Below are 23760 nucleotides of genomic sequence, written 5' to 3' on the forward strand. Positions count from 1 at the left end.
CTAGCACTCTCTTAGACCAGGAAGGTAAAGGAGATACAGGATTTCTCAACTGAAGAACCCTCTTGTGCCTCACAGGCAGTTTAGTACTTCTCATAACCGATCCAAAATTCATTCCCAACGTTCCCTCGGATTGTCACCTCAATTAACCTAAAATATTTTGTATTTTCTTACTGAATCCAACATCCCCAGCTGACAGGGCTATTCATACACTAGGTATCAAAAGATGTCTACAATTTCAACTTACATTTCACTAAAAAAAACTCAAAAGAACTGCCCAACTGTTGAACTCAGATTGACACTTGTAAGGTTGCTCCAGTCACAAAGGCGCAACCATCACTCAGTGGATTTTCGCTGCAATCCAGTTCTGTCATTCGAAGGCTGACAAGCCCCTCACATCGCACTCAACTAGGGCAGTTTCCATCTCAACTACTTTGTTTAAGGAAGTGTCTCTGAAGAGAATATGCTGTGATGCAACTTGGAAGAGTGTGTATATATTCATGCAGCATTATTACCTGGCATTGGCACAGTGCAGTGATGTAGCGGTTGGACAGGTTTTGCAACATCACTTATTTCAATAAGGGGAGCTTCTTTTGGTTCCATGTATTTGCTTATGCATATATGCAAATTTTAATTATATATATATATATATATATATATATATTTTTTTTTTTTCACTTGAAATTGAAAAGCAGGATACGTTAGCTGGGTTGACAAATGAGATTTTGAACAGCAACCTTCAGGCTGAGTCAATCTTGCAACGGTGTGAAACAAAGATGTCAATAATCTGAAACTTGTGTTTTATATGTAAAATTATCTCACAATATGACTTAGATGATGGCTTGAAACACTTCCCTCCCTTAGAGTTTGATAAGCTTTGAATATATTCTGATGCCCACCTTCTGTAAGGTAGCGCTGCCTGATTTGTTAAAAAGAAAATCAGGAATATTTTGATTTGCTCTGTGCATTAATTAGCAATGCTGTGTATCAGCATCTTATTGCTAAAATCCCAGATGGCCAACATGAGCAGGAGGTTCGAGTTGGATAGGTCACATTATGCTGCAGCTTACAGCCAGTGAAGCAGTCAGATGATCTAGCGGATAACTTCAATGTGGCGTTGCATACAAGACTTGAATCTGTTATCAGCGCCCTTGAGAATAGAATAACAATGAAATTTTTGACCATCAAAGATGACAGCAACACTCCAAGGTGTCTCCAGGACTTCAGACTCATCAAAGACGCGGTGCCTCATCGATCCATCGGCTCTAGATTCAAAATATCTGCAAAGTGCCACAAAACCAACCCAGTCCCATCCTCCTCACCAGAAAATGTAGTAATTAAACAATTCTCTAGTCTGTAAAGTTAAATAGTTTATTTAGTTGGGCTCAGTTTGAATATTGGGAATTTGTGCTGCAGATCTAATTTGCAGTGCAAGTTCCATGGCCCTCCAGAGACAAGAGGTTTATTTGCTAAATATCTGAGTATCACTATCCAGTTATAAGCATGTGCATGTCAGACGTGCCGCATTTATGTCAAACGTACTCAATTTCGAGGCTTGTATGTGCAGATATTGAACTTATTGAAATATGCTTTAAGGGAGAGCAGTTTTTTTAAGTCCGAGATCTAAAGCGGCTTGAAGGGGATTCGTTCAGACTGTGAGTAACCGTATGTCCTATAGTGAAGATACATTGAAAACGGGTTTGTCTGTGTCCTTCTTTTCACAACCATCCACCTTTATGCTGCTTTGTAAATTATACAAAGCATTAAACCAGTGTCACATGATGACACTGACACTCGTGGTGATCAAGAAGTGGCATCACTAGTGTTTGGGTCTTCCAGCTCTTCATCAGCTCGCCATTATTTGTTTTAACGATGAAACGTAACGTTTCCGGGAAGTCTTTTTTCTGTTTTTTTCACTCCCCACTGTCATAAAATTGGCAGAAAGTCTCCTTTATGCCCTCTCACGGTCAATTTGGCGCGATGCAGTTATTTTATGTGGGTACGATTGATGCAGCACCATCCTACTGGACGTGTGAAGGTTTCTAAAACATCAATTTAAGCCAAAAAGCCCTCGTGCTCCGATGAGACAGTGGCACGTCGAGATGCTCCGAGCAGCACTTCTCTGCCTGTTTAATTAGTCGTGCATGGTATGTTCGCGCCGGTGCTCCGCCGGGCTTACTGCTATAAGTGGTGCTTCCCATGTATGCTGGCTTGTTTATTCTTTGTAGAGCCGTGAGTCAGCCCGAGCTCCCCTAGAGATGCCGAGAAATAATGAGTGTATTTAAAAGTATAAACAGAGGCGCTCCGTGTGAAGCGTCTTGGGCCTGAGGCCCGCATGCTGCTAAGACAACCTGCGCACCCAAGGAGGTGGTGGGTAGAACAGGCCCAGGGCACGTGCGCCCGGCCCCATTTATTAGAAGGGTCACCTGACTGGTGACGCCTGTGCTGGATGGGTGAGGGGTGGGTGCTAGCACGGCCCCTAGGGAGGGGATGCATGACGTGGCCTGCAGGACACTACACTGTGCTACAAAGTCAGGCGGCAACATCGCCTCCCCAGCCTTCCATGACGAAGGCACCCTCGAGCCGCAACCAGACGACACATGGAAACTAGGAGTGGAACTCCGCACAAGCGCTACATGTATGGAAACTACTACACAGGCAGTGGAGTAGATGCGCATGTTTCCATGTGCTTTACCTCACTCATTTGACTTAGCAATTGGATCTGGCCCATGGGATGATTTGGACTGTAGATCTGTCAGGAGTGGATCTAATGACATGAACGTAGATGTCTTCCTTCCCTGCGTCGAGATGCCTAACGCCCACGCGTCCAGAAGTCTGTCCTCCCAGGACCCAGGCATATACTATCAAGGGATGGTTCAGAATGTCGGTCACTCCCAGCATCTGGCTTTGGAGCTTTCCCTATCTGCTAACTAAAACACCATTTCTCAGGCCTTTTATGGTCATTTGCCTGCTGCCTTGTCTTGCCCTATCTTGCCCTACGGAAGTGCAGCCCTTCTATAGTCTTAGTTCCCTAAATTATAGGAAAAACCGTGGTCCTATAATTATGCTATAATTCTTGCATTGGATTCTGGGTATCCATTAGTGGGAATATAGTGAAAGTTCCTATAGGCAACGCAGGTCTCAACGGAAGGAGCGATTACCATTGTGAAACATTTCAACAAGTTATTGATACAAGCATTTCAATGACAATTGACAAGTAGCGTTCAGTTGTTTTTCATTAGTTTAAATATCAGTTACCAGATTACCAGCTGTTTACTTGCAGATAATCTCCTCTGGGCTGTGACCAATCAAATTGAAATTGTTTCAAAATGTGTTTTTGAAACATCATAATACTGAAGACCCCTATAAAACTCTCTAGTTCAAGTTTAAAATACTTTATTTAGACAATCCAGTCCATCAAAGTGATGACGACTTAAAAAATAAAGTGAAAGTAAGAGCGGTACATAAAAAACAGAAGACATTATAAAATACACAGTCAGTTCATTAGTAGTTAAGACATTTGTGGTGCATAACATGGTTTTGTAAACGGGTAGCTAACGAGATATCTAGACATATATCATTAAAATTACGACAGAATGCTGAAAGCAGACAAAGTCATACATGTTGTGCACAATACAAATTGCAGATCCTGTACCCGAAGACCTGCCGCTAATTTTTGTGTGACTGCTATTCACTTAAGGATCTAGACCTAAGCTAAACGCAGTTCCAACCCTGTTAATGTACCTAGTTAAAAATATTGATCAGGGCCAGGCGACTAAGCTAAAGTGCCTATTTATAAAGCACCACGTGCTATTACAGACTCAACAAAATAATTTTAGACATTGTAAAATCTAAGCGCCAGGATACCCATAGGGTGACAGTATGCGCAGTACAAAATCTTCATACAACACAATACAATACAATACAATGGAGCTAAAAATGTTCCTTGTCTACATCAGGATATAAACCGAAAGATCCTAGAAAGACGAGGAAACAACATTCACGAAGAATGGGCAGGAGAAGGTATCAATTCAAAATAAAGGCAGAAGGTATAAAACTGCTAAACCAGACATAATGTGTTATCACAATAAGTACAATTTGGAGACAAAAGTTGAGCCAAGGCCAGGAATGTGAACTTAAAGTGCTAAGACATAAAAGTGCCATGGGCTAAAATGTGCTAGATAATCACAGTAGCAGTACCATAAAAATGCTGTTACCTACATCAGGTACCAAGCAGTGGCAAACTATAAGGGCAGGATAGGCGAAATTCAGCACGAGATCAGCAAGCAATGGTGGAAAGACACAGTTTATATGAAACTGTCTACATAATTTAAAATTGACAGATTATTCAAATCAGCATCCAGCCTGAAATATGAAAATAGCAACAGGACAGTAGAAACGTATTTTATGTAGGTACTCAGAATGCCAGAGAGATGCAGCAGATTCTGTAAAAATCATTTCCTAATTTTAACCCATGCAGACAACTGCCTGCCATGTTCTAATGCAAAACCGTGCATCAGGTAAGTGTGTACAATGCCTTGTAACCAATGGAATGAAAGAGAGATCAAACCAGCTATTAAAAGAACACCAATACTGACAGAACCCAAACTAAATTAGGATGTTGCAGATACTCTGGATTTGTGTGACCATATGACGTCATTGGGTACTTTATCTGCACTTTGGAGTCTTTTATAACATATAATATGTACATTTGGAGTCCTGTGTAACTGTACTCATATTGTAAAAAGCGAGGCCCGTATTGTCTCTTTTATACATTTTTTTAACCCCAGTCGCCTTTAAGATGTGCTGGTGCTTCCAGTCTACACAGCAAATGTCCCCCTCTTCTCAATGAGTAATAAAAAAAACACCTCTGGAGGGATGCAAGACTGCCTGTTCAGTTTGCCGATTATCAGAACATGTCTGTTGTGGTCGTGTGTGATCGTTTTTAATTTGCATTTTGATCTGTTGTTTCAAGGTAACCCGCCAGACGCTTACCCCCTGGGTTTCACCTCTCTTTATTCAGTTCGTAAGTAGTTTTCCGTGCATAATGTAGGCCCTCTTTTTTCTCTCCTCTGGGTTGCTGCAGATGTTGCTGGTGCCTTCACTGCGCTGCCCTGAGTTTCTTGCTGTCCATGAGCTGTGGACGTTTGACACTGTGTGCAGCTTTTTACTCTACCCTCACCACCTCACCTAGCCAAATCTCACGAGATTTGAATGCACTTGAACAGCATGCGTTTAATTATTAAAGAGATAGAATTTATTTCTGCAGCACAGAGCAAGGTACTCTGAGTGGTTGCTTTTATTTAATGACCATCAATCTTCCATTAATATGTTTAATCAAACAAAAGATGCATTGAAGTACTTTGTATTAAACTTAAACAATCATAGCTCGAGTGTGCTTTCAAATAGGCTTGATGTTTAATTGATATATTGATGGTATGTAGGAGACAAGGCCCTTGCCATTGAAGGAAACGGAACGAGTGCTGGCCAAAGAATGCAGTGGAACGCTAGCCAATGAAGGCAATGGGCGCTGGCCAATGAAGGCAACAGAGTGCCAATGAAGGCAACAGAGTGCTAGCCAATGAAGGCAACAGAGTGCAGGCCAATGAAGGCAAATGAGCGCTGGGCAACTGAGCGCTAGTCAATAAAGGGAACTGCGCTCTAGCCAATAAAGGTAGCAGAGCACTAGCCATAGAAGTGCTAGCACTCAAAGTTAAATGCAGTTAAGGAGTGTTTTAAGTGTGCAACGAGCCAACAAACTCTGCAAATAAATAGGGCGTCTAGAACAGACTAACAATGTTTAGTGGGGTGCTCCTGTAGGCAGTCCTGGAATTTACCCAGTAAGAGAACCACGTTGTCAGTACAGCATAGGAGAATGCATGTTTGGACTTCTCTTATTTGTCATGCTCAGATAGCATAGGGCGTTGTTCTTGATACAGTAGAAATTGAGTTTTGAGGTTTGGAGTATTTTTTAATTGCACAGATTGAACTAAAGAGGTTCATTGGTAGCCATAGCACATATAATCAATCAGAAATCCAAACATGGGTATCTGCCAGGGGTTCTACATTGTTTTTTAGAGGCCCTTAAGGCTGGAATGACAGATTCTAGCCGTAAAGCTTCAAGGTGGAGTAGGGCTTCACTTTAGAAAATAGATATCCTCAATTTTCTTGTGTAGACCAGACGTTTGTCAAATGTTGGCAACAAAGAACAGTGGGGCCATGTTAAGGCACGTAGGCAGGCCGCTGGATACAGCCCCTGCTCTGTGGCCCATGTGTGACGAATTCAGAGAAAAAGCTCAAATCAAAGTGGACCAAAGCAAGTGTCGACTTTGCATAGTCTACTGCCCCGTCTTATCTGGAAAAGATCAAAGCAAATAAGCAAGTTTTTTGGTGCGGTTTTAGAAGTCAAAATGAATGGCTTTTTTCAGAGCTAATAGAATTATGAAAGCTCCTGTCACCAGCAGCAAAGCTGAAGAAATCATCATAGGCATATATTTTTGCCATTCTCTCATTGCTAACTCTGAAGCAGAGGAAGGCTCAATGGCCTGTGTATGCTTTAGTGCAGTTAGGTAGACGCATGCGATTGCCCCAGTAAGGCTGCAGGCCTACAGTTGATGTGAGTCGGTGTTCCTTGTAGTGTAAGATAAAGACTCAGGAGTCCGGTACTTTCTTCTATCGATCTTATTTTCCTTCCAATATAGTTACCATCTTATCACTTAAGGCTGCTTCAGTGGGAGTTCATAGCATCTGCCTAAAATCTGCAGATTAGAAACTTGTACTAAAGAGAAAAGTCTACCCTTTCCATGTATTAGACGCAACTGGGACGCTTCCAAAGACCATCATCTTAGAGATCAGTCACTTCAGAGGAGGTTACTTACTGGGGTCGAACCGCAAACCAAAATCTGCCCCGGCGAGACACTGTAGCAGAACTCCACTAAAATGTGGTCTTAATGGCATAATTGGATCATGGCAGCCCATTTAGCTTTGAAAGCAGCACCCTTGCCCGCAGCCTACCCACGAAAGGCCCGAGTGACTTACCCCGTTGCACCATGTTTCTGATGGCTGCTTTGTTGTTCTCACGTTTCTTGCAGATTTCTTATCTTTGAAATATGCCCAGACAGGAATTCGAACCCAAAAGAAGAAGCAAAGCCAGGATGAGATGGCAGGTATAGCCATAAAGATCCACGGAGCATTCGTATGTGCCAACACTTCGGGTACATAGCGAGCCAGTTGTACCTCTGAGATCAACATAGGAAGACTTTGAAGCAGTATTCCTGAAGACGTGTTAGAGTAGAGGAGAGAGAGTGATACAAGAGAATATGCTGGACAATAACTTACCCATGATTACCCACTTTATTACATGCTAGTTATCACCATCTTCTGATGGATTTATCTTCATTCAGTTTCTTTCCTTCTATATGCTCCCCAATCCATAATGGTGGCATCTTAATTCAGAGCTGTGCCTGATTGTCTTTTTGGAGAACAGTTACTGTACTTGGGTCTAGTTGTGAAGTTGCAGACCTTTAAACCCGGAGACTTGGTTGTGATCCAGTCATCCGTCACTTCACCAAAAATTGTGTGATCCTGGGTGAATCGTTTTAATGCTATTTGTCTCAAACTTTAAACATGTGCAAGACACAATATGCATGATTTGCAAAGAACAGACCCATATGTACAAATAAACCAAGTAAATGTAATTTCTCCACTTTTTATAATCGAGACAACATTGCCTGACAAATGTGGAAGGAAAAACTTTGTTGAATGGCAAATCATTTGGAGAGTTACTTCCCTGTGGAAATGTGACTGCGATAGAAGAGGAGGGATTCCCTTAGGGACTGAATCGTTCACTGCTTTAAAAGATAATTTAATGTATGAATTATCCATCTTGAGCTGGCTTCTTTTATATTAGTAACCAGCAGTAAGTTTCTTCTCAAACCGTCGTCATCACGCCTAGCTCTAGAAAACAACAGGAAAACAACCTTGAAAAACTGCTGCAAAGGCAGCTTTTAGTATTGGCAAATGGCTAAATATTTTTGCACATATTGTAATCTTTGCTGTTTTAGAATTTGTATCAGTGGTTCAGCATCCCGATTCTTAATGAGCTTTAGTGATGTTGAGTCTTATAGCTTTCAGCTCCAGGCTCTTTCAAGTCTTTTGCACATTTTATGAAATTAAAAAGTTTCTGAAACACCCATGCAACACATTTTGAGTTGCTCTTACGTATAAAAGGATTTCACACCCGGATACCCCGAAGTTCTTTTTGAGTGATACAGTCCAAGTCAGAGATACGTTTTGGTGATGTCCACTGATTAAGATGTGGTGATATTAGTATAGGGACCCATGTACGTAACACACCGACGCATCCCTGCACTTCAAGTGCTGTCTGAAACCCATATTTGTAATGGGAAAATGTGAAGTACAGGTTCTGAGTGCACAGTACTGTTGCATACAAAGTCTGCACTGGCTGAAGGTGTCACATGATACAGGATCTCTGGACAGCTACCTAACATTACCATGCCTACTCCATTTCCATAAACCTACTGTCACTTCAAATATTAGATGTGCTGTTGCTTTCCTTCACTGCTGTGTGTGGTTTTTCGTTTGCTCACTCTGCTGGAGGGGGTTTTCAGCTTGAGCCTCAGTGCATGCATGGTGTGAAGTGATTTTTTTGCATGACTAGTTTTCATTGATATGGTTTGAAGACACATTGTATTGTATTGCTATTTGTAAAGCCCTTTCCTTTACATAGGTCCAAAGACCTTCTGTCTTGGTAGCTAGAATTTTGGTTGCAAATAAAAATGTTGTTTTTCGTCAAGTAATTTTCCTTTTTGTAAGTTCGAATCAAATGTATCCAGTTTAAAGATTATTGAACCCAGAATGATTTTAGGCCCAGCCATATGGGGCTGCTATAAAAAACAATTTTCTAATCAGTGTTTGTAATTGCATTTATATAGTGCTTACTACCCTTGACAAGGCGTCAAAGATCTTTTTCGGCAAGGAGCACGGTACATCGTAGTCATCCTAACTGGTCAAGAAAAGTAATAATTTCTTTACTCTCACTTCTTGGCTCTTTTCCGTGCTTGAGTTCTGGAGCTACTGCTTTCTCCTAGAGGGCAGTGGCGGCCGGCACAGCTAGTGGGTGGCGGGGCAGGCACTGGGGGAGGGGTGCAATGTAAAAAAACATTTAAAAAAAATAAACATGTACCTTGCTGCCAGGTCTTGCTTCTCTGCTCCAGCTCCCCTCTGCCGGACTCCAGGAACAGGAAGCACATCTAGACTACCCTGACCAATCACAACACTGAAGTGCAGCATTGTGATTGGGAAGCACCCAGTCTCCCTTGACCGATCACAACGCTGCAATGCAGCTTTGTGATTGGTCTGCGCGTCGTAGTTTGATGCTTAGCCAGGAAATGGGGGACTGGCCATGTTCCCCACGCAGGCTGTAATTCAGCCTTCGTGGCGAACAGGTAAAGAGCGCATGACTGTTTGCCCGGCCCCAGGGGGCCGGCCAAACAGTAATGCGCACTTAGGAGTAGGCAAACCACTCCTCCCCTACCCTGCTCCGAGAGCAGAGCAGCCCCACCTGCCCGCAAAGCAGCATGAAAACATAAAATGATAATAACTCAGTTATCATTTCATGTTTCCTTTATTTGCATTGCTGCCACAGCGGAGGAGCCGCCACTGCTAGAAGGGCTAGAAACTGCTTCTGTAGCTGTTTATTGGAGTGTTGCATAAACACTGAAGACAGGCCCGATACATCTGATCTGGAGCATGCTGATCTTAAGTTGAATCAACCTGTCCAGTTCTTTTCAGATCCAAAAGTTGGATTTGAGTCCACACTTTTATCCACTCTCAGATTAATTCCTGGATAACTTGGCTTCAAAGTTGAAAACCTACGTTGCCCTATAGTGCAGCCAGTTAGGCATCAGTTCCCTGTTCTGGATCCATTACAGAGGCTTCAGCAGGGCTTTCGGGGACTCCTTGCTCTGTACATGATGTCATTTCATTCTCTATTCATGTGGCCAAATCAGACTTGCGCTAGACATCCGCTAGTGGGCATAGGTGCTTTGAGAAGGAAATCAGTTAATCAGTGGAATACTTTCTGTCAAGGCTCATGCATTCAGGAAGCTTCTTGGGTTCTCAGTCTGTTTCTGGACCCAATGATGCACCAACCTTTGCATCCTGGTACTTAAAGTTCTATATCTGATTTCCATGCCATGGATACCTTTGCCTCTTCTTCTGAGGGGTCACTAGACAACCAGGGTCAGTATTACACAAAGTGTCCCGGGCATGCAACGGGTGTTTAGGCCCACTCTGCGTGCTCCCGGGGCACCTTGGTATTACAGAAGGGCCAACAGACGCTTGTGCGGTCCCTTCTGTAATACAGAAACCACTATCGAGAGAGGGCATTCCCTCATTTGCATGAGAGCGTGGACGCATGCAAATGAGTGAATCACTTTGCCTCTGCACCCACACCGTATTACAGACGTAAGCACAGAGAAGAGCATATCCTTAGGAGGCGCACTGAAAGCTTTCTGCAAAAAGGCGGCAAACTTGTCAGTGCGCCCCCTGAGGTCAGCCCTCTCAAGGATGAAAGGGAGCCCCTTGGATCATCCCCTGCAAGCTGGAAAAGTGGCTCATTGCACCCGCCTGCAAGGGGGTCGCTAATACTTTTGAAAGTGCAGGGGGTTGCCTTCTGCACAGAGAAATACAGAGCAGCTTTAAAACAGCTGCTCCGTATTTCTCTCTGCTCTGGGGGCAGTGCAAGTTCGAGGCTACCCTTGGGGCAGCGCATTCTTAATAATAGGGCACACTTTCCCGGTTTGTGCCGAGGGCACCTGCTTAAAGGTGTGCTGTGGCGCAAACACAGGATGTGCGCTTTATCAGTTATATGGGCCCTGGTCATTAGGTATTCTTTTGATTTTGTTCAAATAGAACCAGGGCTGTATATTCTACAGGCTAGTTCTTTGTAACTTTAGATAGCAGTGAATTTGACAAACCTCCAGCTAAGGACACCTAAACAGCTTCTTTCTAATTATACCCATTGCTGTGTTAACTACCCACATGTTGAGAATGAGAAAGATCATAAGAAATTTACAGTGATTCTCTTATTACTAGTGCGTGGGATGTTTGCCATTATCAGCGCCCTTCCGCCAACGTCTGAGCGATTGGTCAAGATCATAGATAATAATAAGAATAACAACTTGTTTTTTATAAAACATGTCAAATCACATGCATGTCTTTTTTTAAGTGCTGTACATAATATGTTACTCTTATCTAATATTTTGTACTCATTTTGCCAACCTATGGAGGATAAGAGGTTGAGTAAGCCTATTCCAAATCGTGACCTGCAGCTCACTGCTTTATTCCAGCAGGGAACATGAAACTGGTTGAGGAGTCCCTTCTGTGTCATTAGGGAGCCGACATTCAGAGGGAAATGTGTTTTGCCGACATACAACATATGCGTCCTTGGTACCGAGTTAATAACTTCTATGGAAGTGCTCAATAAACAGATTTGGGCTCTGCCACCCAGGTTGGCTCATGCCTCACAAGTTGATAGGGAGAGAGGACTTCCTGACTCTCAAGTAAATAAGTAACCCTAAAGATAAATGTACTCCTTGTTTAGAATGGCAAATAGATGTGAATTGAAATAATATATCCGCACAAAAATGTCAACACTTTATAAAGCCTGCAGAACTCGGATGCATTCTGGCATTTTGTTATCATTTCTGGTTTCCTGCGGCCACAAACATTCCCAAAACTTGGTCCACGACAAATCTTGGCCCCCAGAGTACATGCTAACCCCGTCACTTCTAATCGTGACCGTGTCAATTTAAAAGATGACACTCGATGAAGTCCTTCTTCCAAAGTAGACTTGCTACAGTTATTAAAGACTTAGAATGTTGCGGTCCCTCAAAGGCCTCTCAGGATCGGCTCGTTTCTCAAATGGGTCCACCTATTGACAACCTCAATTCCGAACTGCCATAACGGCACGGAAGATCAAGGGGGTCAATCAGGGGAAGGAAAGGATGGGAACAGCGGGGAGGGAGACCTGTAAAGAAGGAAAAGTTGCTGTAAGATATAGGTTCAACATAAACAAGTATAACAGACCCTGCTTATTTCCACATACCAGCCCCTGTCTACTTGTAAAGAAAAGAAACCGTGATGGATAGCCTGATAAAGAAGGACGATTGGGTAATCATCTGAGCCTTCTCTAGGCTACCTAGCTTTCTACGTAGTAGCAGACCTTTGTATAACACTCAATATTGGGTTCTGTGGATAAATGAACAACATATAAACATCACTTCACCATGATTAAAACCTCACTTATGCATTTTACGTAGGAAAGATAATGATGTCCGGTACCCACCCGTATGGGTGTGTATGTAGGCTTCACATGGGAAAAAGGATAAGCTATTCCAGCTACCACTCTATGACCCCCTGCTAAAGATGAGACAAAGAAACACACACATAAAATTCAAATACATATATCTTGGATTCAATAAAGAGTTTTGTAAATCAAACGATGCCTGTAAATATTCAGGTTGAGTTCCTGTGAAGGTCTGTCTTTTGAGTACTGAAACGATATACCACCTGGTATTAGTGTTCACCCCCAAATGCGAGTGAATCGCAGTAGAAGGCTACACAATGTCATCAGCTTTGGGAACAATCTATAGTCTGAAGGACACACTATGCCCTCGTGTAGAGTATCTGTTGCTGAGGAGCTAGCTCTCTGGGTATGCAAATGACTCTTGGCGGTGTCACAGACACCAGTAATTGCAGCTGAGGAGCGAGCACTTTAAGATTGGTAAATGGACTCTTGGCGGTGTCACCGATACCCTCACCCCACCGAGCAGGAAGATTCTTCAGTTCTGCAAACGCTGTTGCCTCTGGACGCGTGCACCTTTGAATAATCAGCGATGTTTTGTCTCCGGTGTAGGCTTTCATAGCTGACCGGAGCCTTCTCGCTGAGTCACTTCCTGTGGGAGCAGTAGTTTCTGTAAGGCCGCCTCCCCCTACCATCCCTCCCGCATCTCGCGGAAAAGGACAGCGGCCCTTTTCCAGTAGGCGGGGGAACGTGAGGCTCAGCGGTCGGGGTTCCAACCATGACATAGACAGGCTTGTGGCGGGTGTTGATCTGAAGTGGAGCTTCTGACTGGCGAGGGCTGTGTCAGAAGAATTGTGCTAAATAGGGGTATATAGCAATGCAGGATGATACCTAAGGTAAAAGTTGTGAAGTGGCCACATATCAATGTGTTTGAGATTTCATGTGTGAGGGAGTGACATAGTTTACATGTGCTTTGTTCTGAAGATGGTAAGGTGGGCTCAATCTGTGCTCCTGGGTTACCAAGTCAGAACTGCATGATTATTCTGATGAAGAATAGGGTCAATCAAGCAAGTTTTTTTTATTATGCAATCTACTCAGTAGACAGTAGGTGAGGTAATATCACATGCACCCTACTGTAGTGCTGTTCCGGTGTGAAGTCAGTCTGGTGACCAGTTCAGGGTGCATTGTGTTCTGTAGTAAAGAACTTGGTGCTTGTAGGGTCTGCTCAGGATGGAAAGCAAGCAGGTGAACACCGACCTTTTTTGCTGCTGCATTTGTTATCCACTGGGAAAAATAAACTACAGGTATTCATCTAAACACTTGAAATAGTTGCAACCTCATCTCTATTTGCACTGGCTTTAGAAAGGATTTTGTGGAAGGGGGCGATTAAAGCTCGTCAATTCTCTCATCAAAGTCAAAGTGATGCCTGGTGCTGAGTTTCCCACCATATATACTCTTGAAACCCATGCAGGTGAGTGGGCGTAGACTCTCTGTCTGCACCCAAGAGTACCGACAACACATTTTCGCAAATAATGTAAGGTTGTAGTTCAGGTAGTAAATTATCTTGTTCTAGAATGAGATAAAGAGGTTCTATGCCGAAGCCATTTCGAACAAGTCACAAAACTCGGAAAAATAAAACGATTATAACATAGGTTTATTATCGCTTTATTATTAACACAAAACGAGTCTTGGGGTGGGGCCAGATGAAGACAGGGTGGAGGGGGAGTGTTGTGCACTCCTGTCAGTTTGCATGTCGGTTTGGCTGGCTGTCTCTAGATGGACAAACCGACATGTGCACAGCAATATCTCCAACCCGAGCTGCATTGCTGGGTTGTAGACAAGCACAGGCTCCCCGTCTCTCTGGGAGCGCAAACCGAGGGCGCTCAGGCCAATCCTGATGCTGTTCTCATGCATGAGAGCAGCATCTGGATTGGCCGCGGTGGAGTCTGGGAGCCTGTGCAGTACAGCAGAAGAGCACTGAGTCGGCAATGCAGCAAGCGGAACTGGTTTTATTTTTATTTTTCATTGTCAGTCGTTCTCAAATCCCCCACCCTCCACCGCCACTCTGCCCTGATACCAGTAGCTACTACGTTTGTATTTCACTTACTTCAGGGTACATTGACCACAAGCTCCCTAGGCGTCAAGAGAGTACTGTGTGTTGTGCCATTGCTGATCAGGTGATAGAATGATAGAGTGGTGCTCTTTGACATTGCTGTGTAGCTTGAACCTGTAGCTCGCTATCAGGTGGCCTCTGCACTTGGCAAAAGCACTGAGGGAGAACGTAAGCATGCCCAGCCGCCACACTTCATTTCAAACTATGCTGTGCCCAGATTGCATTGGGTACAGGCTTTTTTTGTACAGCTGTTGCCTTTCTGTGCTCGGCGTAGCTAACACAATAGGGCTAAGTCTGGTAATAAAAAATGTACACAACTTTTTGTTAACCAATTTGTGACTACGTTTTTGAAGATTATTTTGCCCACTTCTTTTATGGTTATATGAGAAATCTGCCCAATCTAGTTATGGGAACGTCAGGACAGTTGTAAATCAAGGATCTTCTTGTTTTACTACTGTTAGATCTGGGGGTCTCTAGTTGGCAATGGTATTCACCTTTGTCCAAATAGGGACCCTTACTTCTAAGTCTGGATAAGGGGATTACACTCCTAGATAACCCCTGCTCACCCCCTTGGTAGCTTGGCACAAGCAGACAGGCTTATCTCAGAGGCAGTGTGTTAAGCATTTGTGAATATACACAGTAATACAGTGAAAACACTATAGATGGACACAACACAGGTTTTATACAAATAAGTATTCTTTATATAGACTTCAACACAAGACCACAAACGACAAAAAAACACAATACTACACTTAAGATTACTTAAAAGATGATTAAAGTTGCTTAGTTAAGTTCATGGTAAATGCGACAAAGTTCTCAACAAAGTACCTGGATGCGTAACGCAAAGTAAACAAAAGGCTCGCAAAAGGGGAGATGCGTCCGTTCCGTGATCGTGGGGAACAGTTACCACCTGCCTCCGTGCTTGCGCAGAGTAGGGGACTCGTTGTGAGCCTTACCGGCACGGAGGTGAAGCGTAGATTCTCGGCCTGCAGGCCCGTTGCGGTGCGCAAGATGGCACCGTGATATGATGCGACGATCCGGTTGCGATGCGAGAAGATGGCGCCCTTGATGCGGCAATGCGATGACGATCTAATGACGCCCTGGCAGCCTTGCAACAATTCTGTACTTTGGAGCCGCGACAGTCCCTGCGACACGCTTTTCCGGCGATGCGATGGCGACTCTCACGATGGCGTCACGCTTCTCCGGTGATGTGACAGCAGGCAGCTACGATGAACACACTCTTCCAGGGAGATGCGGCAAATGCTCGCTCCTCCGGCAATGCGACGATTTCAGCTGCGGCAGCCACACACTTCTTCTCGATGCGTTGCGCTTCCAGCTCCCAGCGACACGCAAATGTCTGTAGATAGAATTCCCAGCAAGGAAATTCACAGGGGGAGCTGGATGTGAAGTCTTTTGTCCCTGAGACTTCAGCAGGAGTCAAGCACAGTTCAAGCCCTCAGAGAATATTCTGAAGATGATGAAAGTCCTTTAAAAGTTCCTTCTCCTTTCCCTTGGCAATGAAGCAACCACTGCAGGCCAACCCAGCAAACAGCACACTGGCAGAGGGGCAGTCCACACTCCTGCAGCTTCCTTGGTTCTTCTCCTTGGCAGAAAAGTTTCTTGTTCCAGAAGTGATCTAATTTCTTGGGATCAGGGTCCCGATAGTTATACCCCAAAATCCTTTGTTCTCTGAGAGGCCTTTGCCTAGTTCAAACCAGTTTCTGAGCACTTTGTTTACATGACTCTCTTCTTCCTTTCACTGTGCAGGGCAGAGACATCAGCCGACCCACAGGAGGTGGAGCCAGCACAGGGGAGGGAAGATACAGCTCTGGAGCACTCTGTTGACATGATTCCTCCTCTCCTTTCACAGTGCAGGGCAGAGACATCAGACAAGCCACACGAGGTGGAGCCAGCATTGTAGAGGGAAGGCCCAGCCCTATTCAGGTCCCAGGTGTAACTCCTCCCTCCCATCTAGATGTAGTTCTCTCTAGTCACCACAGGGCTGCCCCAGCATGTCTCCTGGAATCCCCCAGCCCTGTCACACACAAACCCAGACAAGGAATACACAACCCAGCAGAGGCAGGCCTGGATAGTTAGGCAAGAAAATACCTACTTTCTAAAAGTGGTATTTTCAAACTCAGAATATTAAAACCAACTTTACTAAAAGATGTATTTTATTATTCTGAGTTCAGGCATACAAAATTCAAATTTCTACCATGTTCCCGGAGTTATTTAGGATTATAAGAATGTAATAATCTAATTGCCCATTCTGGCCTATGAGAACAGGTAGCCTTCAATAGTGAAGAACGAAAATGGCTGTAATTCACTATTAGAACATGCTACACATCAGAGCATGTCCTACCTTATACTTACAATGCACCCTGCCCTTGGGCCTACCATAGGGGTGTCTAATATGAAGCAAAGGGAAGGTTTAGGGACTGGCAAGTGGGTGCACTTGGCCAAGTCGACTTAGCAGTGCTAGGCTGCACACAGGCCTTGCAATGGCAGGCCTGAGACACACTTTGCAAGCTGTTTCCGTGGGTGGACAACCAGTGCTGCAAGCCCACCAGCAGCATTTGATTTACAAGCCCTGGGCACGCATGGTGCACTGTACTAGGGGCTGACTGATAAATCAAATAACCCAATCATGGAATAACCAATTAGTACATCAATTTAACATAGAGAGCACTTGCACTGCGGCACTGATTAGCTGTGGCACAGTGCCCAAAGCATAAAACCAGCAAAAACGGAGGAGGCAATCTGTCAAAATGGAAGGGAGACTCACACCAATGATGCCAGGTCTAACAACTACTTTTTGCGTTGTCTTCATTTTACTTTTTTATTTATTTGCTGTTAAGTAATTTTTTCACAACTTAGTGCCTGATTTAGATCTTGGTGGACGGGTTACTCTGTCACAATGGTGATGGATATCCCAGCTGCCGAAATATAAATCCCTTAAGATATAATGGGATTTATGTTTCGGCGGAATGGATGTCCATCACAGTTGTGACGGAGTAACCCGTCTGCCTAGATAGTCTAAGACGGTCTGACATATTTTTAATCAGTTTCCAATTCCTGTGTTGAATGATATAATTTGCTATCATTTGTATCATTCTTGCTTGAGGTAGTGGTCCTAATTGCCCTGAAAGCTATCAGTCAAAAGCATTTCTTATCCAAATGCATCCTCCTCCTCCTTTTTTTCTTTTTTTTGGACAAATATTGATTTTTGTTTTGTGAATGCCTTCACATCATTCTTCTTGGTTTTTTTGTCATCCCGCTGTACAGCCGTGTCTCCCAAACTTTGGGTGTCGCACGCAAAGCTCATGCAATAAATAAAGAAATTAGGTATTTATTTATTCATTTTTATTTATTTAGTGTTTTATAGAGTGCAAACCAGACCAGCAGTAACAGGTGGGATACAAGAACAAAGGGGGGAAGAGAGCCGAAATAGGCAACAGATCGATACAGCATATGGTAAAGCAAACAATCATAGTATCCAGCTACATTTTGGGTTAGGAACAAATCGATACATTAAGCAAGAGAAGCAGTCTCAACACCCGGGAGGTTTGTTCGGAAGTGCCGGGTGGGTAACATAAGGAGAGAGGGCCAAGGGATAATGCTGTAACAATGGGAGAAGTCCGGTTACGGAGGTGATTGTAACATGAGCGTTAGGAGAGGAATTTGCTCACTAGGAAAGTTTTGGCCTCCTTTTTGAAGTGACACATTTGATACGCTTCAAAGAAAGAGGCCAAAAGTCATGCTATGTCGTTTGACAAATTTCTGCTTATTATTTTAACATCGAGATTGGTATTTACAAACTCCTCTCACTTTGCAGTTGGAAAGAAAAGTAACGTGAATTATGTGACAATCCTGCGGGGGTACATGAAGTGTGAAAGAAAAGCTGGAGGATGTCATTTTTTCCTAACACACAATGAAAAATATATACCTGTAAATGAACTGTCCATACTCAACAGTAAGAAGAGCAAAATCAATCACATTTTGTTTGTAATTCAGTGTGATGGAAACAAAGATTTTAGTTGGATCAGAATAAATCAAGATACTTTACTTGGAAATGCCCACATGAAAAATTTTCACGGAACCCCAATTTCCACACATTATCATTTGTGTGCAGTATAGTTTTCGCTATAACATTTCATGTCTGTGCAAATTTAGTGGCCATTTCTGTGGAAAATGTGCTGTCTGAAAATAACAGTGCCCAACCTCACATTGCTTTAGTTACAAAAGAAAATTGCACGCCTTCTGTCCATTGAAGCAATGTATGTTGTGTAAGTTTGTTGTAATAAAAAGTGGGTCATGGGTCTAAAAGGTTTGGGAAGCGCTGCTCTACAGCAACTCCAGAAGGCATTGGCAAAGGCAATAGGTCCTAAAGGCGAGACCTATTGCATTTGCCAATGCTTTTTTAACAAAGCAAACTGTGTTTTGTGTAAAATTTTACATTCTTAACAGCATAGTAAAATATTTTTCCTGTCTTTCTAACAGACAACCAAATAGTTTAATCCAGTAATCTGTCTTCTCTTTTATAGGCATAACCTGTAGTATGGTTCTAAAAATTATACTCTGCAATCAAATTTCCTTATTACAGTCAATTTGTAACGTCTCTAGTCACCTTTAATATCCAAATGATGTAGCTGCTTTACTGTAATAACATATTACTGACTGTAGTAACTTATTACTGTTGACTGTTGAGTTGTGTTGTCATAATGCCACCTGCCCGAGCCAGCAGCCAAGGTAAAAGGTCATGAAACATAATTACTGCTGCAGTTTTAACTATGAAACAACGAAAACAAGAACTATTTGTTTATACGTCTGATTTGTTTTCTAACATGAGCAGTGATCAGCAGAATGGTGATTTTTATGACACCATGTTTATGTTTATATGCTGTATACAAGAACAATAGAAGCCTTGAAGTTCTATGACCTTATACTGTCATTCAACTCCTGGGTGACTTGTAATATCCTGATAATGTACAGTAAGAGGTATTTTGTCATATATATATATATATATATATATATATATATATATATATATATATATATATGTATTTCTCTCCACAAACACACCAGCGTGGAGCACTCGCCGACGGGTGCTTTCAGACGCGGGGGTGCGCTCGCGTAATCTATTACGCTCCAGTCTCCCTCATATCCACATTTCATGAAAGAAGGAAAGCACTCCAGGGATCAATTCTGTTGTTTATTCACAGAATAGCACAACTCCAAAAACAGACACGTTTCGGTATCCAACCTTCGTCAATGTTTGCCGAAGCGCCTGACCACCATGTTATTTAACGTACATTTCCAGTGTCAACATAGTGAAAGGACTCATCGCGCTGCAGTAATCGCGCGCCATCTTGGACTGCCTAATGGCATTAAACATCGCGTATAGGATATACAAATGTAAAGCATAGAACAAATATATCATGCATGATAATTGCACTAATTCGACTTATCCCGCCCACAGATGGGCAAAATCGATCAGCAGAGATCTCAATCCCGCCCTGTATGGGCCTAGTTCTCCCACAAAAAAGTCAACCACTGGAACCAAAATAAACTAAGGTCCGATATACACCCTCAAATTAAAGGAAGAGGTCAGAGTGGTTTACAAGTGAGAATATGGAGTACCTCGGAAGGAGAGAAGACATATTTAAACATATATACATATATGTACATACTATCAGACCCCCCCAATAGGAGACAAATAATTAAATCATAAGATAAGTCCATTCAAAACACAAACCAGAAAAAGGAACAACCCATACCCTTATCCTGATAGGTTGAACCCCACTCTATACAGGTGTTGGATGTCAATACTGAATGCAAATATATATACACTCACACACACACCCAAATGTACAAATATACAAATATACAGTGTAACAAGTCACAGATCTATTTACAAAATGGGTACAGTAGTAACCACGTAACTTACTCCCCTAAATGTATCGCTAATTCTTCGCTGCTGTTCAAGCCTAGCGGGACCTTGGTTTGGAGGTCTATTATAAACCTAGATTCCAATCTCCTAAGGTTGAGCACCCTGTCTCCTCCAGACAGAAGAAGCTCAACTGGTCTCTATTCCGCTTGTGCACTGCGTCAAAATGACGAGCCACAGGGTATGTCTCATCTCCTTTGCCTATGGCTCTCATATGCTCCAAAACCCTGATCTTTGCTGGGTGGATCGTGCTCCCCACATAACGTAGGCCGCATGGGCATACTAGGCAGTACACTACATAAGGGCTGGTGCAGGTAAGAAAGTCCCTTGCTCATTGCACCATCAGGATTCAAGCAAGCCGGGCCGACAACGGCTGAAATGCCAGAAACCGGTCCCCGGAAGCTTGTTTCCTTCCCAGTATAAGAATTGGCTTGGTAGTTTGGTTTGCCCTGTTCCCATCATGCACTGGGACAGGAACAGACTAATTTGCATGTAGCCAGGTTCTGAGCTGGGATGGTGCAGTGAGCTAAAAAACGGTGATGGATCAAGCCCTGATCTCTTGACTGGGTAAGAGTATTCTGCATCATTCAGAAACTCTGTCCATCACCACCCCCTTTTCCAAAATCGATTTTGTCCACACTAAGTGTGGGAGGGTATACTCAGACGTGAGTCCCTTGCTCATTGCACCATCAGGATTCAAGCAAGCCGGGCCGACAACGGCTGAAATGCCAGAAACCGGTCCCCGGAAGCTTGTTTCCTTCCCAGTATAAGAATTGGCTTGGTAGTTTGGTTTGCCCTGTTCCCATCATGCACTGGGACAGGAACAGACTAATTTGCATGTAGCCAGGTTCTGAGCTGGGATGGTGCAGTGAGCTAAAAAACGGTGATGGATCAAGCCCTGATCTCTTGACTGGGTAAGAGTATTCTGCATCATTCAGAAACTCTGTCCATCACCACCACCTTTTCCAAAATCGATTTTGTCCACACTAAGTGTGGGAGGGTATACTCAGACGTGAGTCCCTTGCTCATTGCACCATCAGGATTCAAGCAAGCCGGGCCGACAACGGCTGAAATGCCAGAAACCGGTCCCCGGAAGCTTGTTTCCTTCCCAGTATAAGAATTGGCTTGGTAGTTTGGTTTGCCCTGTTCCCATCATGCACTGGGACAGGAACAGACTAATTTGCATGTAGCCAGGTTCTGAGCTGGGATGGTGCAGTGAGCTAAAAACCGGTGATGGATCAAGCCCTGATCTCTTGACTGGGTAAGAGTATTCTGCATCATTCAGAAACTCTGTCCATCACCACCCCCTTTTCCAAAATCGATTTTGTCCACACTAAGTGTGGGAGGGTATACTCAGACGTGAGTCCCTTGCTCATTGCACCATCAGGATTCAAGCAAGCCGGGCCGACAACGGCTGAAATGCCAGAAACCGGTCCGCGGAAGCTTGTTTCCTTCCCAGTATAAGAATTGGCTTGGTAGTTTGGTTTGCCCTGTTCCCATCATGCACTGGGACAGGAACAGACTAATTTGCATGTAGCCAGGTTCTGAGCTGGGATGGTGCAGTGAGCTAAAAAACGGTGATGGATCAAGCCCTGATCTCTTGACTGGGTAAGAGTATTCTGCATCATTCAGAAACTCTGTCCATCACCACCCCCTTTTCCAAAATCGATTTTGTCCACACTAAGTGTGGGAGGGTATACTCAGACGTGAGTCCCTTGCTCATTGCACCATCAGGATTCAAGCAAGCCGGGCCGACAACGGCTGAAATGCCAGAAACCGGTCCCCGGAAGCTTGTTTCCTTCCCAGTATAAGAATTGGCTTGGTAGTTTGGTTTGCCCTGTTCCCATCATGCACTGGGACAGGAACAGACTAATTTGCATGTAGCCAGGTTCTGAGCTGGGATGGTGCAGTGAGCTAAAACACGGTGATGGATCAAGCCCTGATCTCTTGACTGGGTAAGAGTATTCTGCATCATTCAGAAACTCTGTCCATCACCACCCCCTTTTCCAAAATCGATTTTGTCCACACTAAGTGTGGGAGGGTATACTCAGACGTGAGTCCCTTGCTCATTGCACCATCAGGATTCAAGCAAGCCGGGCCGAAAACGGCTGAAATGCCAGAAACCGGTCCGCGGAAGCTTGTTTCCTTCCCAGTATAAGAATTGGCTTGGTAGTTTGGTTTGCCCTGTTCCCATCATGCACTGGGACAGGAACAGACTAATTTGCATGTAGCCAGGTTCTGAGCTGGGATGGTGCAGTGAGCTAAAAAACGGTTAATGCATCAAGCCCTGATCCCTTGACTGGGTAAGAGTATTCTGCATCATTCAGAAACTCTGTCCATCACCACCCCCTTTTCCAAAATCAATCCTCTTCTCTCCAGTAGTCGGAATATCATAGGCAAGATCATTCTTGAGTGACCTGGCCTTCATAAAGGTCACTAACGGGTTAGATGGTAAATCAGATCCTATCACCCCGTCACTTCTAAGAATATTCCAGTTCCTTCTCATGATCCTTCTCAGGTCTCCTGCATTGCTAGAGTAAGTAGTGATGAGACGAAATTTCCCTCCCTCACTCTCCGGGTCACTGTTTCTTACGATGTTAGTTGCTGTAGATAACAGCAACGTTTCCCTCTTAAGGGCATCTGCCCTATTATATGCTTGTTCCAACACCTGGAAGAAGCCCGCTGCAAGTGCAGACCTGCGGTGACGCCAACCGGCGAGCACCAGCTGCGGGACAGGAGCTTTTTTAAGGAGACTTTCATGTGTCAGCATGGATTCTTTAGGAGAATCACAGCAACCCACTGGGGTAACAATTCCCTGAATCTTCGAGTACACAACAGCTCACTAGAGAAACACAGACTTCAGATACCATAAGGTTGTGCGAGCGGCCACGCCCACCACAAGGGCGGGTGTCAACAAAGGGATTTAAAAACGAAATATGTTGTGAACTCGAGAAGGAACTTTGCCTATGACAAAGGGCAGTGGCCCGAAACGCGTCGGCATGATACGATGTGCCGTGATGTTTTTCCATCTCCATGCTGAAGCCTCCATTAAAAGAATATAAGCAACACCGACCTGATGTGGCTCTTCCGAAGGGGTAACCTTGTTTGACAGATATATATATATATATATATATATATATATATATCTATATCTATATATCCGAAACACGTCTTTTGTCTTTGCACATGCAATTCACTTGAAAAATTAAATAAATAAGTACCTGCAACTTCAAGCTCATCGAAGTGTCCGTTTATGCCTGGGAAGCTGTTTGGAGTTTTATATATATATATATATATACAAAATACCTCCTACTGTACATTATTAGGATATTACAAGTATATGTATGTATGTATTTATATATGATGTTTGTCTTG

At 43.6% G+C, this 23760-nt stretch overlaps 1 protein-coding gene across 4 annotated transcripts in view; it reads left to right on the plus strand.

The window, feature by feature from the left end:
- TTC7B (tetratricopeptide repeat domain 7B) overlaps positions 1–23760 on the plus strand; it is a 1385350-nt gene that overhangs the window by 823419 nt on the left and 538171 nt on the right. For 2 of the 4 annotated variants that reach the window (XM_086937667.1, XM_086937669.1), the window contains one exon: positions 4973–5023. The exons of the other annotated variants lie outside the window; for them this stretch is intronic. In XM_086937667.1, coding sequence (XP_086793793.1) covers positions 4973–5023 — 51 coding nt within the window. The remainder of the gene's footprint in view (positions 1–4972; positions 5024–23760) is intronic. 4 annotated transcript variants of the gene reach the window in all.

The sequence above is a fragment of the Lissotriton vulgaris genome, chromosome 9, assembly GCF_964263255.1.
Source record: "Lissotriton vulgaris chromosome 9, aLisVul1.2, whole genome shotgun sequence".
In the NCBI taxonomy this organism is placed as follows: domain Eukaryota; kingdom Metazoa; phylum Chordata; class Amphibia; order Caudata; family Salamandridae; genus Lissotriton; species Lissotriton vulgaris.